We start from the raw sequence: 15,931 nt of genomic DNA, 5'->3' as shown, positions 1-15,931 counted from the left end.
CCCTCCCTTCCTTCCTTTTTTCTTTTTCTTCTTTCTTGAGACAGGGTCTCCCTGTTGCCCAGGTTTATCTCAAACTATTCCCCTGCTTCAGCCTCCCAAGTAGTTGGCACTACAGGCACATGTCACTGAGCTCAGCTCTTGTGTGCAATTTTTAGATTGGGTGGGTAGAAATGACCTACTGAGAAGAAGAGTTTTAGGCAAAGAGCTGAAGGAACTAGTGGCTGACGGAGTCATGCGCATGCCTGTGAGAAGAATATCCCAGACTGAGGCAACAGCAGGTGAAAGCGTCAGAGGCAAGAATGAAGGGCCTGTAGCTGAGCGTCATCAAAGGGGGTGTAAATAAAAGATGAAGTGAGAGAGATGGAGCAGCACAGATCTTTAGGAGGGTTCTTTGGGACCCCACCATCTGCTATGATTAAGAGGAACTGAGAGTACACTGAGGTGAAGTGGGGAAAAATTTAGGAGACCACCGTACTCACCCAAGCAAGAGACAAGGTAGCAGTGGAGGAAGTGAAAAGTAGTTGGTTTAGGATCTCTCTCTCTCTCTCTCTCTCTCTCTCTCTCTCTCTCCTTCCCTCCCTCCTTTCTTTCCCCCTCCCCACCTCCCCTCTTCCCTTCCTTCCATCTTAGATTCAGGGAACATGATTGCGACATGGGGGTGTAAAAGAGAGAATCCAAGATGTTCTGGTTTGCACAATAAGAGATGAGTGTGGAGCGGCTGCTGCTTCTGGAGGCCATGAAGAGACCCCAGCTTCAAAGCCTTACCTCTCCTTACCTCTTCCCACTTCCTTCTGTGTCCTGGGGAAGCTCTCTTTGGACTTCTCTTTCTTCTCTTTTTTATTTTGTATTTTTGAGACTGAGTGGCTTTACTCTGCAGCTAGGGCAGGTCTTGAACTTGCGGTGATACTCCTGCCTCAGTCGCCTGAGTACTTACAGGGTGAGCACCACACTCATTTCCCACCTTTTGCACTTTATAGCCTAACCTCTAGATTTTCTTGTTTGCAGTCATGAATTCTCTTTTCTCCAGACCTTTGCACAACAGTTCTCCCAACCAAGAGCGCTATGTGCATCTCAGCAGGCATGGCGGTGCAAGCCTTTAATCCCAGCACTTGGGAGGCAGAGGCAGGCAGATCTCTGTGAGATCGAGGCCAATCTGGTCTACATAGTGAGTTCCAGGTCAGCTGTCTCAAAAAGACAAAAAGCACATTTTTTTCAAGTTCTAAGTATATTGCATAAGATAAAGTAATAGTTGTTCTACATAAAAGTATAGTTTTGACATTCTTTTTAAAGTTGGCATGTCCTCTGGGAGAAACTTATCTTTCTAGAATTAATTTTATTCCATCTTTTAGTCTGTGATTAAAACATGATTTGCCTTTTCTGCCTTGCGGGGAGACCGAATGTGGCACTTTACTATGTCTGTGTTCCTGATAGAGTTATATGGACACAACCTTCTTCTAACAGCAGTGTTTGGCCTAGTGGTGACTGGATCTGTATTAATATTTGGGGTCTTAATTGGTGGCTGGATTGACAGGAAACCAAGAAATAAAGGTAACACTTCCTTAGGAGGCATGTAATTATATGGCCTATTATGGCCTCACTAGCTTTCTGAGTTTATATCATGAAATCAAATTACAGATTTGAGCTAAACAACAGTGGGGCATAACTGAAATCCTCTGTGAAAAGAATTGTCCAGTTTTGTGTCATGATTTTTTTTAAAAAATTTTTATTTATTATTTTTATTGTGTGTGAGCGTATTGCCTACATGTATGTAAAGTGTACACATGTCATGTAGTGCCCGTGCAAGTCAGAAGAGGGTAGCTGAACCCATGGAACTGGAATTACAGATGGTTCTTAGCGACCATTTGAATGTTGGGAATTGAATCTGGGTCCTCTGCAAGGGCATCCAGTGCTCTTAACTGCTGAGCTATCTCTCCAGCCCCGTGTTCTCTATTTCTATATTTGAGATACATCAATAAGACTTATTTGCTTATTTATTTACTTACTATTTATAATTTTGCAGTGCTGGAACTCAAACTCAGAGCCTCACACATGCTAGGTGAATACTCTGTCACTGAGCTATACACCCAGCCCTTGAACATGTTTTAAAGATTCTTATCAAGTACATGTTTTTAAGATTGAATTATTGGGAAACATGTTTTCTTTAATAATCTGGCATTGCTATGTAAACAATACATATGGGTTTTTGTTTGTTTGGGGGACAGGCTCTCCCTGTAGCCCAAGCTGACCTTGAACACACTATGTAGACCAGGCTGCCCTCAATCTCACAAAGATCTGCCTGCCTCTGCCTCTGTTTCCTGAGTACTGAGACTAAAGGTGTGTGCCACCATGCCTAGTTGATAATATCTTTAAATGTTCATTTGCCTAATAAAAGTATAGGATTTCCTAAGTTGTCCTGTTGTCCAGTTCTTTTTTAAAAGATATATTATTTTTTATTTTATGTGTATGCGTGCATTGCCTGCATGTAGGTAAGTGCATCCAGGCTGTGCAATGCCCATGGAGGACAGAAGAGGCTGTCAGATCCCCTGGAATTGGAGTTATGGACAGTTGTTAGATGTCATGTGGGTGCTGGGATTTGAAACTGGGTCTTCTGCAAGAACAGTCAGTATTCTTAACCATTGAGCCATCTCTCCAGCCCCCTGTCCTGTTCTTTTGATTACTAGTCAACACGGTTATTTTTTGTCTCACCTAGAGGACTTGGAAAGGCATTTGCCGAACCCAGACCATGGAAAAGCCAATTGCTGGATCATTACTCATTAGGCCCAATGCCTCAGTTGCAGATTAAATACAGGAGAGTTAGATGTAGCAGCAGAAAATTTCAAGTTCTTTAATTTGACTGGAATCTGTGTTTTCATCATCTTACTCTCCAAGTATGTTTTCCTTCCCTTGCAAAGTCTAGCTCTGGGTTTTAAAATTTTGTTGCAAAGCCTTGGCCTTTAGTGAGCACACAGCCTGCTCTTTGAGTTCTACCTATGCCTGTGACCATTGATGAAGGTGATTGGCCTGATTGGCACACAGACTTGGTCAAATGCAGTGGCTCTGCACTAATGATGATGCAGCTGTGTCCTGACTCTTAAAGCCAACAGTAAATGTTGGGCCTCCGGGCGTTTCCCTTCACAGTGGCTCATGCCTCGCTCTTCATTCAGAACGCTCTGTCACTGCCTGCTGCGTGGTCCTGATGCTCGTGTTCTCCTACAGGAGGGAGGTGGAGCGAATCTGGCCTGGCTGGCTCACAGTGTCTTCCCTCTTGCTCCTCACGTGTCACCAACACATCCGAATGTGCTGGGAGATGCTGTCTGCCTGGCCAGCTCACTGTGCTCTTTCACCAGCTGAGGCCAAATCCCACAGAGGGGGAGGCAGTAGAGTAGCAGTCTGTCTGCAAGGTACAAATTAGCCCTGTATCTGAGCTAGTGGGGTGAGAAAGAAAATGCACTGGCTCAGACTTTCTGCAACCTTTTCCTCTCAAAGGTTCATTTAGATGTTCTTCAAGCTGTCAGATAAATGACTGTGCTCCACTGTGGGTTGGAAGGTCTATTCTTGGTCTCCATTCAACTTCTCCTTCCTTCCTTTGGCAGGTGGCCTGCTACACAGTGGTGATCACCCTGGCAGCTGTGGCAAACCTGGCTGGCACAGCACTGACCATCACTATTCAGAGGGACTGGATTGTGACCCTCACAGATGACAACAGAGGTCAACTGGCTTTTGAGCAGTGCCACCCTCTCACCAGCCTCTCTGGTGGGCTCTGGGAGAGGCAATATCATGGCCTGTAGAAGAAAGGGATTTGGAGCCAACCAGATCTGGGATTGAATTCTCATGAAACCTGCTTTGTTTCTTACCATCTGCGTGTCCTGGGGCAAATTACTTCTCTGAACTTGACATTCCTCACCTGTATCATGGGGCAAACATACACACAAACAGGCACAAACACACACAGGCACACACACACACACAGACATGCATATACATGAACACACATGCATGCACACACACGTACGCACATACACACATGCATACGCATGCACACACATACACACATGCACACATGGGCACACACTCACATACACATACACATGCATGTACACACATGCACACATGCACGTACACATACAAGTGCATCTACATGCACACACATATGTGCACACATGTGCACACACAGACACACATGGACACACATGCACACACTCACATACACACACAAACCTGCATTCATTTGCTCTGAGCTCACTTGGGGGAAGGAAGAATTTCATGAAATCCAGAACTTACGGAGTGCTTAACACTGAATCTGCACATACCTCAGAATGGCCAACACTGTTATTATCTAAAGTTCAGATAGACTACAATTCTGAAGAGCAGCTTTATATTTATAGATGTTCCTTAGCAATTTTAGACCTAGAAAATAAGCAAATGGAAAAATTCTAATCTCTGGCCTGTGATAACCTTTCACATTCCAAAAAAAAAAAAAAAAACCTTCAAATGTGACTGTTTATGATTACTGACAACAGAGGTAGAAATTTTCTAGTAAAGGAACGCGGCGGAACATCTGACACTTGTTTTTTCTTCCATTTACAAAGCGTTGATGGCTGCTGTTGCAGTGTGTTCTAATTGCCCACTTAGAGCTGAAGACCCACTACTCTATACTTGTGCAGTTGTAGTGCCTGGGTGCTGATGAAAGATAAAGGAAGCTATTCAGGAGGAGTCTAAAGTACTTGCCTTGCACAGTGTAGAAGCCCCTTATCATCATGTTTTCTTTTAAGTTGCACTAATTTGGATGTACTGTGTCTTCAATAACACCCAAAATAAGAGCTACGTGAGTAAAAGCTGGGTGACACAGTGCAGTGTGCCTTCCGCCTCAGGGTAAAGAAAGCCTTTCTATTCTCTGTTAACTCATTTTTAAAAAGTGTAAGGGAAAGCACAGATTTTGGTTCAAATCTGTTACAGGTTTGAAAATGAATTTGTGAATATTATCTTCAATGGTGGTGGAGTCCTTAAACTTGAAGTCAGAGTGCCTGGGTTTGAGTCTTGGTCCTACCATTTTCTTTCTCTGCAGTCCTGAGAAAATATATTCACCTCTGTGTGCCTCTGTTTCCTAACTTGTAATTGGAACTACCATTGACTTCTTAGAATTGTGAGGATTAACTGAGATGAATATAGGTATAAGGTTTGGGACAATGTGTCCAGTACAAAATAATTCAACTCATTCTCCTCTGTCCTCTCCCTATTACCTTCCTCCCTGCCACTGTGTTAGTTATTAAACAGTGACGATTAATATTATCATACTTGTTAAGGCAGTGGGTGACCCAGTCTCTCTTAGTTTATAAATCTGCTAATCATTCACATTTCACTACAGCCTTTCACTAAAGTCCTTTTTCAAGGTGAAAAGCCCATCACTAATCTGCAGTTAAACCTGTTGTCCTATCATTGGCCTTGGGGTGGCTGTCAAACTCAGCAAACACATGGTGTTAAGTTCACCAGAAGGAAGGATGCATCTATCCCGAGTCTCAGTGTGCCTTCCTCTCCCTTGCAGGCATGAATGCAGCAGTCCGGCAGCTGGACCAGGTCACCAGTATATTTGCCCCCCCTGTCTGTGGGCCAGGTGATGACATGGGTATCTCATGTGATTGGTTGTGGCTTTATTCTTGGATGGAACATAGTTTCGCTTCTTGTAGAGTTTCTATTTCTGTCCAGGGTTTATCAACTAGTTGCCCAATTGGCTATAAAAACCCAGCAGCACACAGGGGAGCACTTCCTACAAAGGCAGCAGGAGGCTGTGGACATCCAAGGTAATGCCAACTCAGACAGAACACTTGTTCTTTCTATTCCTCTATGTTAGTGTTTCATTTCTTTTTCCAGAGTTTGTGTCTGACCATAATCTTAACATTTTGTCTGCATATGTACCTAGAAATAGTGATAAATGAGAAGCCTCCAGCTGTGCCATTGGTCATGAGGTTTATATGGCTTGTTGGTGGGGCAGGCGGGGTTGGTTTGTACAGTTACACAGGTTGTGCACTGTGTAACTCCAGGGACTCCATTCAGAGAGACTCCTTCCCATCTCACTCATGAACACCTTCCTCAAAGAGGCTAGAATTAAGGAGCATGGGCTACCCTTTGATCAGGATGATGAACTGGGTCTCCCTGCAGTATTTGTTTAAAATTAGAAATTCCCTAACTATGAGAAGAATGAATAGAAGGGAAAGCCTCCCAGGAGACATGACTTTGTTCTCCCCAAGTAAGAGCCATCTTTGCCTATTGGCAATGCTGCCTGGTTGGCTCAGCTTTTCTTTATGGGTTTATAAGTAATTTTCATTTTTCTCAAGTTGTTTTATAATTAAAGCCTACCATATCCAATTGCATGGGCAAAATGTATTTGAAGAGATAAATAGAGGTGCATATCTAGATGGTGAATGGACAGATGGATATGTAAGTGGACAGGTAGATCAATAGGTGAGACTATGTCCCTCTCATCTACCATGTATCACCTATGTGAGCTTTCAAGGTTAGCTTATTCATAGTGTCTCTCTGCCTTGCTGTAAAGACAGTAACATAACTCATTTTATAGGACTATTGTGAGAATTAAATAAGATAGTCTATATGAAGATATATTCCATCCCCTGATAAATAATGAAGCTTACATCAGTGCTAACTATATTTTCATTGTTGCTATTTAATTATCTTTATTTCTAGTTGACCTGGCAGTAAGTTCATTTGTAATAGGAAAAGTCCTCCACCCCCTGGACCTTGGATTTGGCCCTCCTGCCCCTCTCCTTCCTTCAGAGCCCTACTTACTTCCTCTAGATGTTTGTAGAACTGGTCTTTATTTGTGCTGAATACCTCTCAAAATAGTTAGATACTTTTAACCCACCTCCATGAGTGTCTATTTCTTCAGAAAGAGTAACCAAAGGAAATACTTGTTACTACTTCTGGAAGCTCATTCCCCAGTTCAGGCATATGAAATTTTGTCCTCCCTTCCCCTGAATTGGCCTTCCACTTTCCATGCCTGCCTGACTGCAGGCGTGTCTAAGTTTGGGTGCTCTTATGAGCACTTCTTGACACAAGACTGAGGTGAAAAGTGATCTGTTTGGCATGAGATCCAGGAAGCAGGGTGAAGGAAGAAAAGCTGATAATGGGAGTGTTGTATGTATGTATGCAGAGGGAGCTGGGGACCTTCAAAGAGACTGTGGAGGGTGCACCTCAGAATTGTTCCACCAAGGGCCGGGGAGATGGGGATGTTTATCCAGAAACTCTTGTCACTCATTGGTAAGGGTTGTTCCTTGGATGCTTACAGAATGCCATTCACATTCTGGTGCCTGCAGACAGTTCCCAGGGTGTGTATAGGAAGTGCTCAACACAGAAGCAGAGGAGGCCAGGATGGACTGAGGGACATGGGCAGCATATCGAATTTAAGCTTATTTGGATTTTATTTTAGGTAAAATGGAGTTTTGGGAAACCACCAATAGATTCATCAACAAATCCAGAACTTTGGAAAAACCAAAGGAGCACAATTCTAATCTTGAAGAACAACGGATAACAGCCAAAGTTTTCTCTGCCTGCCAAACACCCGCAGGCTGCTCGGCACATGCCGGGAGGGATGGGAAATGTATTGCAGACAGACTGTCTTCCTGGCTGGCCTAGGCTTGTCCTTCCTTACATGACTGTTCTGGGGTTTGATCGCATCACCACAGGCTACGCTTACACCCAGGGCATTGGAGGATCCCTGCTTAGTGTCCTCACAGCCCTTTTGGCTGTGTCTGGTCTGTTGGGCACAATTCTCTTTACCCGGCTCCAGGAGCATGGTTACCACGGGAATCAATTCCAGATGGCTTCATGTAGGTTGTCTAACACTCTGTGTCTTTTCTGTCTTTGCTCCTGGAAGTCCTTTTGATATGGCTATCTTCTTACTCCCATTAAACAAGAATTCCTCTTCAAACCATGAGTTGCTAGAAGAGGACGAAGTACATACTTACCCTTTTAAAAGAAACCTGAACCAAGCCATCCTCCAGGATCATTCCTCCATCCACTGAACCAATAGCACTGTTCTATTTGACAGCCAGCAGGACCCTGAGCAGCCTGAGTCTTATATCTCTATCGTATTGCTCTTTTCTGGTGTGATTCTGGCAAGAACTGGTGAGCAGTGGGTCATGTGCGGTGTGGAGTTCTATAGCCTGTGATGTTGATAAGTCATCTTAGATGTTTTGCTCTCCCACATAAACCACCGTAAGTCCTCAGCATCATTCATCAAGGACCTGGTATGTGCTAAGAACTGTCCTGGATAGTGGGGCTCCAGGGGTGGCTTGATTACATAAGGTTTTAGTCCCATGCTACCGTAGTCTTGGTGTGAGGCAATAAGAGTAGTCACAACAGTGTAGCAAGAGGATCCAAGTAGGAAGGACAGGTGACTGAGAACACAGGAAAGACATCGGATCTGGTCTTGGGGTTTAGGGAAGCTTTTCTCTAGGAAGGCTCAATCAGTGAGGCACATATGAGAGAGATGGCTGCCCCAGGCAGTAGACAAGTCTGAAAAGTAAAATCTTGAAGTTTTGAGGAAGCAAAACTGCTCCAATTTCTTGGGAGTCAGGTATGTACATGCTGCAGACTATGTCTTCACGAAAGTCATGTTTTCATTAAAATCTTTCTCTGTAAAACAAGGATGAGGAAAGAGGAGAGATGGCAGTTTTGTGGGGGAGAAGTCAGGGCACTCTTCCCCCAAAGATGGGGTGCCTAGCTGTGAGAGTCTATGAGCTTGTCTTCCCTACACAAGCGGTCTTTGAACTTTGTTGTCAACCTAGCCTTGATTAAACACATTTTTAAGATTTATAAATGATTAGCCCATCAGACTTTGGGATTACATTATCTTCCATCATGGCTCAAAGCTGAAAAGATGAATATTATAGTAACATGTCCTGAAAGAGTAGCAATGTAGACATTCATGTAATTCAATTGCAGCCCGAGTAGATACTGTTATCTGCTGTAATTTAGGTGTTAATTTAGACATTCATACCTTGCAGCGAGAACATACATATTTTTGATAGGGTGTTTAATAGATGAAAATAATTAAACTTTGGTGCTTTGATGCCTGACAACCCCAACATGTCACTATAGATCAATGGTGGTGGTCACAGGAACCAGTTAGCAACACCCTGCCTCTCGTAATCAGATCTGCTGATATCCAGCAGAGAAGAATCTGGGGCATGGATCCTCATAAGTGGATTTCTAACCAGACCGCACCATTTCTTTGCCCAAGCCCATAGCCCATAGCCTGGTCCCCAAATTCAAAGACACTACCAAGCTCCCTGTTTCTTTGCACACACCATCCCTGTTTACCTCCAAGGACCAAGTTGAAGCTAATTCTCTGCCCTCTTGGGCCTCAGAGACTCAGTTTCCCATATCTAGGGCGTTGGTTGGGTGGGACCATGGATTTAGGATGTCTGTTGCTGATTTCTGCCTTGTAGTCCAATAACACCTTGTTCTATAGAAGCTTGGGAACTTTGGAAGATAAGAAATAAGTTTTGGTTTTTTGTCTTGTTTTGTTTTGAGATGGTGTCTCCCTGTAGCCCCAGCTGGCCTGGAACTCACAATGCAGACAAGGTTGGCCTCAATCTCACAAAGGTGTACCTGCCTCTGCTTCCTGAGTGTGAGTCCTGGGATTAAAGGAAGGCACCACCATGCCTGGCATAAGAAATGAGCTTTGAAGGTTGATTCAAGAGGCTATAAATAGACTAACTTTGGAATTGTCTTCCCCTGATGTAATGCATATTCATGAGAAGGAAACTACACTTCTACTTCCAAACAACTGATTTAGAAACATGTTCTTTCACCAGAGATTATCTGACCTTGAAGTATTTTGAGTGAGGTACATGCTAGGTGGACTATTTTTTATTGGGGTTTGACTTCCATATCCACCTTTCATTGGACAAACTGGGAGTAGATTGGCCATGAAAGATTTACGCAGTTCATATTTTATCATGATAAATATTTAGTTGAAAATGGGAAAACTATTCTACCAGTGACTCCTGCCTACCAGGATGACTGGCACACGGGAAATGATCACATCTGGAGAGCTTAAGAGCAGAGCCTGTCATGTGGGAAGCATTCAGCACTCTCGATCTCTGCTTGGTGATTTTTCACTCATTGTATCCCAGATGAAGATTCCAGAGACTCAGAACTCTCTTGAGGGTTACAGTTCAGGATCCAGAGCCTGGTTGCCTGATGATGGGCATTAACTCTCATCTTTGGTCACCATCATTATGACTGGATTTAGCTATGATTTTGGTACTTTAACAAGTGATGTCATATGAAGGTGGAGTGTGGGCTGGGCAGTGAGACACAAGGACCACAGTGCTGAGTTGTGATGTGGAGGTTTCCTGACTCCTGCCCACCCAGCAAGTGCCATTTACAATTATTCTTATTGGGATTGCTGATGACTTGGGGTTGGTGATATGGCATTGGAAGAGTAGCATCAGTACCCAAGGGGATGTACATGCCTCTGTTAGCATGATCACCACCGTCAAGCCTGGTAGTCAAGATGAATGGTCCCCTTACTGGGAGCAATACCTACAACACACAGGGCTCATCCTAGGTATTTGCTCAATAAATGTTTGCATTTCAAAGGAAGTGAACTTGCAGAACTATGCCGATAGCCAGATTTGGCACGTTGCTTAAAAATGGCTTCCCTTTTTAAAGTCTAAGAGCTGTAATTCTTTACGCCCCCAATTTAGAACGAATTTTCAGTGTATAATTAGCCTACACTTCACATTGTACTTTGCAGAATTTTACAAATTCTTTCTAATGTGGTGAGTGCTGCTTGCTAAGGGCCAAGATGGGGAACTCTCACAGCTCAGCTCTGGGCTACAGATAGGGAGAAATTCAGGGCCTGTGGTGGCTACCATAGTGTAGTGGCTAAAGCAACCCAGTCCAAGGACGGAGGGCCTGGGTAAGGCCCTGCAAGGGTAGACACATGGCACATTATCTCTAAATAATTTTTGAGTCCAGAGCTAAGTCCAGGCATTGGGATAGAGGCAAGTAAAAGGCCTCTGTAGAGCCAGTGCTGCATCTTAGGGAGAATCCGGAAGGTGGCTAGCTGGGAAACCAACCAGGCTGGCAGGAACTGGGTGTTGGCCCCCAAGGGAGAAGGTAGCAGAACCCCAAGGGCAGCACTGTCCTCAGCACAGCTGGCTTTAGCACAACTGGATGACTGACATCAGGTCCCTAGGCTGCTTCTGAAGTATATTCAAACATATCCGCCTTATGGGGTTGAAATGGGGATGAGGAGCTTGACCTTTCTTCTACTAAGCCAGAGATGAACAGGAAACACTGTTCTCTGACCTGTGCACATCTTGCAATGAAATGGGGGCATAAATGCATCCAAGAAGTTATGGTACATATGATGATGGCTGTCGTGAAGGTGATTCAAAAGGAAATTTGTGTGTAAAGCTTTGCTGTTCTTTGAAAAATAATTCAGGCCAGGCATGGTAATAATTCTGTCTAGAATCCCAGGATGGAGAAAAAAGAAAAAGAGAAAAATTATGAACATGGGCCTAGTGGTTCAGACCTGTTAATTCCAGCACTTAGGAGGCTGAGGCAGGGGGATTGTGAGTTTGAGGATCTTTTTGGTTACATAGTAAGATCCTGTTTCAAAATACCACTGCCACTACCACCACCACCACCAGCTAATAATGTTGATATAACACCTCAAACTCTGACCGTAACTACATTGCACTGAAGTCAGGCTGTGTGAAGCACCTTAAAATTTCATGGAATCCTTCAGTAAGCAATTGCCTAAAATACCTCTATTCCACAGATGAGGAAACTGAGCAGCACAGAGCTATGTTTCCTGAATGCAGCAATACTAATCCATACCAAAGCCAGAATGTCACTGAGACATCTGCTCATGTTTATTCCCCTACATGGCTGCTTTGTAGGCCTCTGGTCCTTTGACCTCACTGTAACTCAGCTTCTCTAGAACATTCCAGAAGCAGAGTGGGGGGCTATGAGTGGCGTACCGTGCTCCCTGAACTATCTCATGGACCTAATCCACTTTGTCCTCATCATGCTGGCCCCGAGGCCACAGCAGTTCAGCATGCTGGTCTTCCTCTCCATACTGTTTGTGACCACTGGGCATGTGCTGTACTTCTCTTATGCAAGAAAGAATAAGATTAGAACAGCCCAAGTGAACAAGACAACGAGGAAAGCCCCTTGGATATCTGCAACCTGAGAGGTAGGCAGCACTCCTCTGAGCTCTGGGCAGCTCTAGAGCCATCTCCCACCAAGTGTTTCTGGCCATTTCAACTTCTGTTTTATGCCTTGGCTACAAATGAGAGCGAATGTGTCATCACCATTTGCCAAGAGCATCAACCCACTTCTGTGTCTCTTTGTCCTGGTGGTACTTATCCTGAGGGTGTAAGAGAGACTTGAAGGGTACCAATTAATGCAAGTTGGAAGGGTCTGGTTTTAATTCTGCCGGTTTAAGAACTCTGTGCTGGGGCTGGGGATATAGCTCAGTTGGCAGAGTGCTTGTCTAGCAGGTATGAAGTCCTGGGTTTCATCTGTAGCATCACATAAAACCAGTGGGTGTGGTGGTACATGCCTGTAATTCCAGCACTTGGGACACTGAGGCAGGAGGATCAGGAGTGCAAGATCAAGCTCAGGTACATAGTGAATTCAAGGTCAGCATGGGTTACATGAAACCCTGTTTCTTTGGGAGCTTAAATGAGTCAGAATATTCTGGCCCATGTTCTTGCCAGACATGGAGAATAATAAACCTTTCGTTTCAGTTCCTTGGGTGTGAGTTTGCTGTTGGCATGTGTTTTCTTGTTTAATTAAGTATCCCTCATGCAGCTATTTGCTAGAGAAACATCATGAGAATAACCTTTGCATGACTGATGGACTCTTGGGGCAGGCCAGAGATTTGGTGGTCTGTTGGCCAACATGGGCAAGCTTCACTTTTAGTGATCAAGCTAAGACCAACTCTGAATAAGAATCCCACCTGGACTGTGAGGTGCCAGCCCTCACAATGCAACTTCTACACCTAAGGCTCAGGGAACATTGTGGAAGAGGAGGCAGAAAGATCATAAGAGCCAGAGGGACAAGACATTGGTTGCTAGTTAATGTATTCTAAACATGATAGGGACACTATACCAGTGAAATCTCCATATGGTAGTCTAATGAGATCTGCATAATGACAAAACCAGTTGACATGCCAAGGTGGATGGGGGACATTTCATGGGGTCTCACCTCTAGATGAAGAACTACAGGCAACCAATAGATGCTGGGGGGTGGGGGGGAATCAGTTTTCTCCAGGGACTAGCTCCTGAAAAATTATTTAATCTCAAGTAGGCAGCTCTAAACCCAGGTACATATGAACACCAATAAATGGACTCAATGCAATATATATGTATATAAATGTACATATGTATATGTAACAATAATAAAGAGGACAAGAAGTTGAGAGGGAGTGGGGGGACATGGGAGGAGCTGAAGTGGTATTTCAAGGGGTGTAACTAATGCATAGACAATACTCATGTATGAAATTCTCAAAAAAAAAAAAAATCCCACCAGTTTGCAATGAGCAAATGAGGAGTTTCTGATCAAGTTAGAAAGAACCACATATATCTCTTGGCTTAAAATAGTGATTGATCAGTGTTTCATGATATAAGATCACCTGTAAGTGAAAACAATGAGGTTAGCAATAAAGTCTCCTCAGGGGGTTTGGAGAATCTGACTATGTACAGGAAATAGTGTGTAACATTCTCAGGAGCACCTTGACAGGTGAGTCGGGAGGGGATGACATTTTCTAAGACAGCTTTCTCAACTTCTACACTATAGACATTTTGGAGTCTGATCATCTTTTGTTATAGGAACTGCCCCTGTAAGGTATTTTGTAGCATCGACGGTCACTACCTCCTAGATGCTGGTAGCCATACTTCTTACCAGCTAGATAACCAAGTGTCTCCAGATGTTACCAAATGTCTCCCAAATTGAGGACCCTCGTTTAAGAGAAATATGAAAACTAAGGGAAGAATTCACATACTGTTAACAAAATATCAGAGGCTGGGCATGTATGTAACTCATAGGAAATCACTTGTTTAGCCTGCCTGCAGCCCTGAGTTTGATCCCCAGAATCTTGCAGAAGAAAACAAAATGTCACCATGAGTAGCAGGAAAACTACAAAAGGGAATCTGACCCAGATCCACTTTTTAGAGCAGTTAAGTGGAAATGAGGGAAAGGGAGAATTTCTGTGGAACATTTTGCTTAACATAAGGTAGTTTTTTTTTTTTTAAAAAAAGAATACTTTATACAAGTTCTGGTGATATTTATGGTGCCACCTCCCCCCAATTTCTCTCTTTCCATAAAAAAGCCTGAAAGACTACATTACTACACACACACATACACACACACCAAGTAAAGAATAGATCAAAAGAACAGAAGGACTCTTCATCTGCTTCTTCACTAAGGAAGGTTGTATTTTGAAGAGATGTCATGTACTAAATCCACTGAATCTTGATTTCTCTAAAGAACACACAAATGTTTGTAAAGAATAGGTACAGAACAAAAGATTGCCTAACAAATACACTCCAAAGTCTTTCTATTTAACATTTCCAGAACTACAAGCAACACAAGGGTATAAATTATGCTACACAGAACTGGTTCCCTGTCTTTGCAAATTCTACCCTCGAAAAAAAGAAATAGCTGCTTGCCTGCAAATTCTGCATTTTAAGTGCTAATTTTACTGTTCCTTTTTCCCCTCAAGGATCTACATAGCAGAACAGCAACATCTTTTCATTACATTACAGGCCACTATTTGCTTATTTCCATGACTCTTTTATGTTTTAGATCAGTACTGTCCAATAGAAATTATGCAAACCATATTTACATAATTTAAAATATCAAAGTATATTTCATGCAACCCAGTGTATCATTTAGTTAACAATCACTATAAAATTAGGATCTTTACATTTTTTCTCATATTCTTCACATTAGATTTCTTTCTTTCTTTCTTTTTTTTTTTTTTTTAGCACAGCATGTATCAATTTGGATAAGTCACATTTCAAGTACATGGGGCTGGTGGCTGCCATACTGGAGTGCAGTTTCAGACCCTGATGCTTTCCAAAGCTCTATATGTTTTTCCATCATGGGAGGCTGTAGGCAATACAATGGGCTTCATTCTGCCAGACTATGGGTAACATGTCAGGGCATCTGTCCAGTGTTAGTGGTGTTAGGTTTCATTCTATCAACTACAGCATTCTGCCGTTCCTTGAATCAAATCACACATATCAAACATTTCTGTCTGAGTTTGATCTCTTTGTCTCTGAAACAGACTGGAGTGGCACTGTCCTTCTGGAGATGGAAATGTCAAGGGTGGAGGGTCAGGACTTGCAGTTCCACGCAGCTACAATAAACTCCAACAGGGACTGTTTAATCATGGTTGCATAATTTTGGGTTGCGATAAGTCACAATGTAGCACAAAATATTGGAATCAGAACTTCTTAGTTTATAAATGCAAAGGCAATCTTTATGAATTCAAAATAAAATAACCCTGCAAACACAACCCTGGTTGTTTCTGTTCAGTCTGACCATGGCTTTCTTTTCAAGATTGTTACTTGCCCTGGCTTTGCCAGACTGACTAGGCCCAGGCTTCTCAGGGATATCTAACCACCTGACTGTTCTGCTCTAGAGCCAAAGGACCTTCCTTTCTTGAAATCCTCCTTCAGTTACCCAGGACTCAAGGGAAAAAACATCTTTTCAGTTGTGCTTGGGAATCCTTGAATGCAGATGGCCGCTTCCCTCTTCCACTCTGAAGTGATGTTCAATTGTCACACCAATATTTTGGTAGTTGACTCTTTGATCTTAGGGAGTTTGAGGTCTAATTGGTTTATTTTCTTGATACCTTTTTGCTGGCTTTTATTCCTTCTTCAAATTA

General features: G+C 43.2%; 1 protein-coding gene across 1 annotated transcript; it reads left to right on the top strand.

Moving 5' to 3' along the window:
* The first annotated feature begins 1,397 nt into the window (after nucleotides 1–1,397).
* LOC115071773 (solute carrier family 40 member 1-like) lies at nucleotides 1,398–7,647 on the top strand. Its single transcript, XM_029567532.1, is given in 7 exon segments — nucleotides 1,398–1,548; nucleotides 3,139–3,165; nucleotides 3,168–3,253; nucleotides 3,594–3,713; nucleotides 5,536–5,592; nucleotides 5,594–5,798; nucleotides 7,442–7,647. Coding segments are annotated over 7 exon segments (852 nt in total).
* Nucleotides 7,648–15,931: the final 8,284 nt, after the last annotated feature.

Source organism: Nannospalax galili, unplaced genomic scaffold (genome assembly GCF_000622305.1).
Source record: "Nannospalax galili isolate Female #2095 unplaced genomic scaffold, S.galili_v1.0 scaffold158, whole genome shotgun sequence".
In the NCBI taxonomy this organism is placed as follows: domain Eukaryota; kingdom Metazoa; phylum Chordata; class Mammalia; order Rodentia; family Spalacidae; genus Nannospalax; species Nannospalax galili.
The sequence above is the reverse complement of the archived record's forward strand: the minus strand, read 5'-3'. Positions and strand labels throughout refer to the sequence as shown.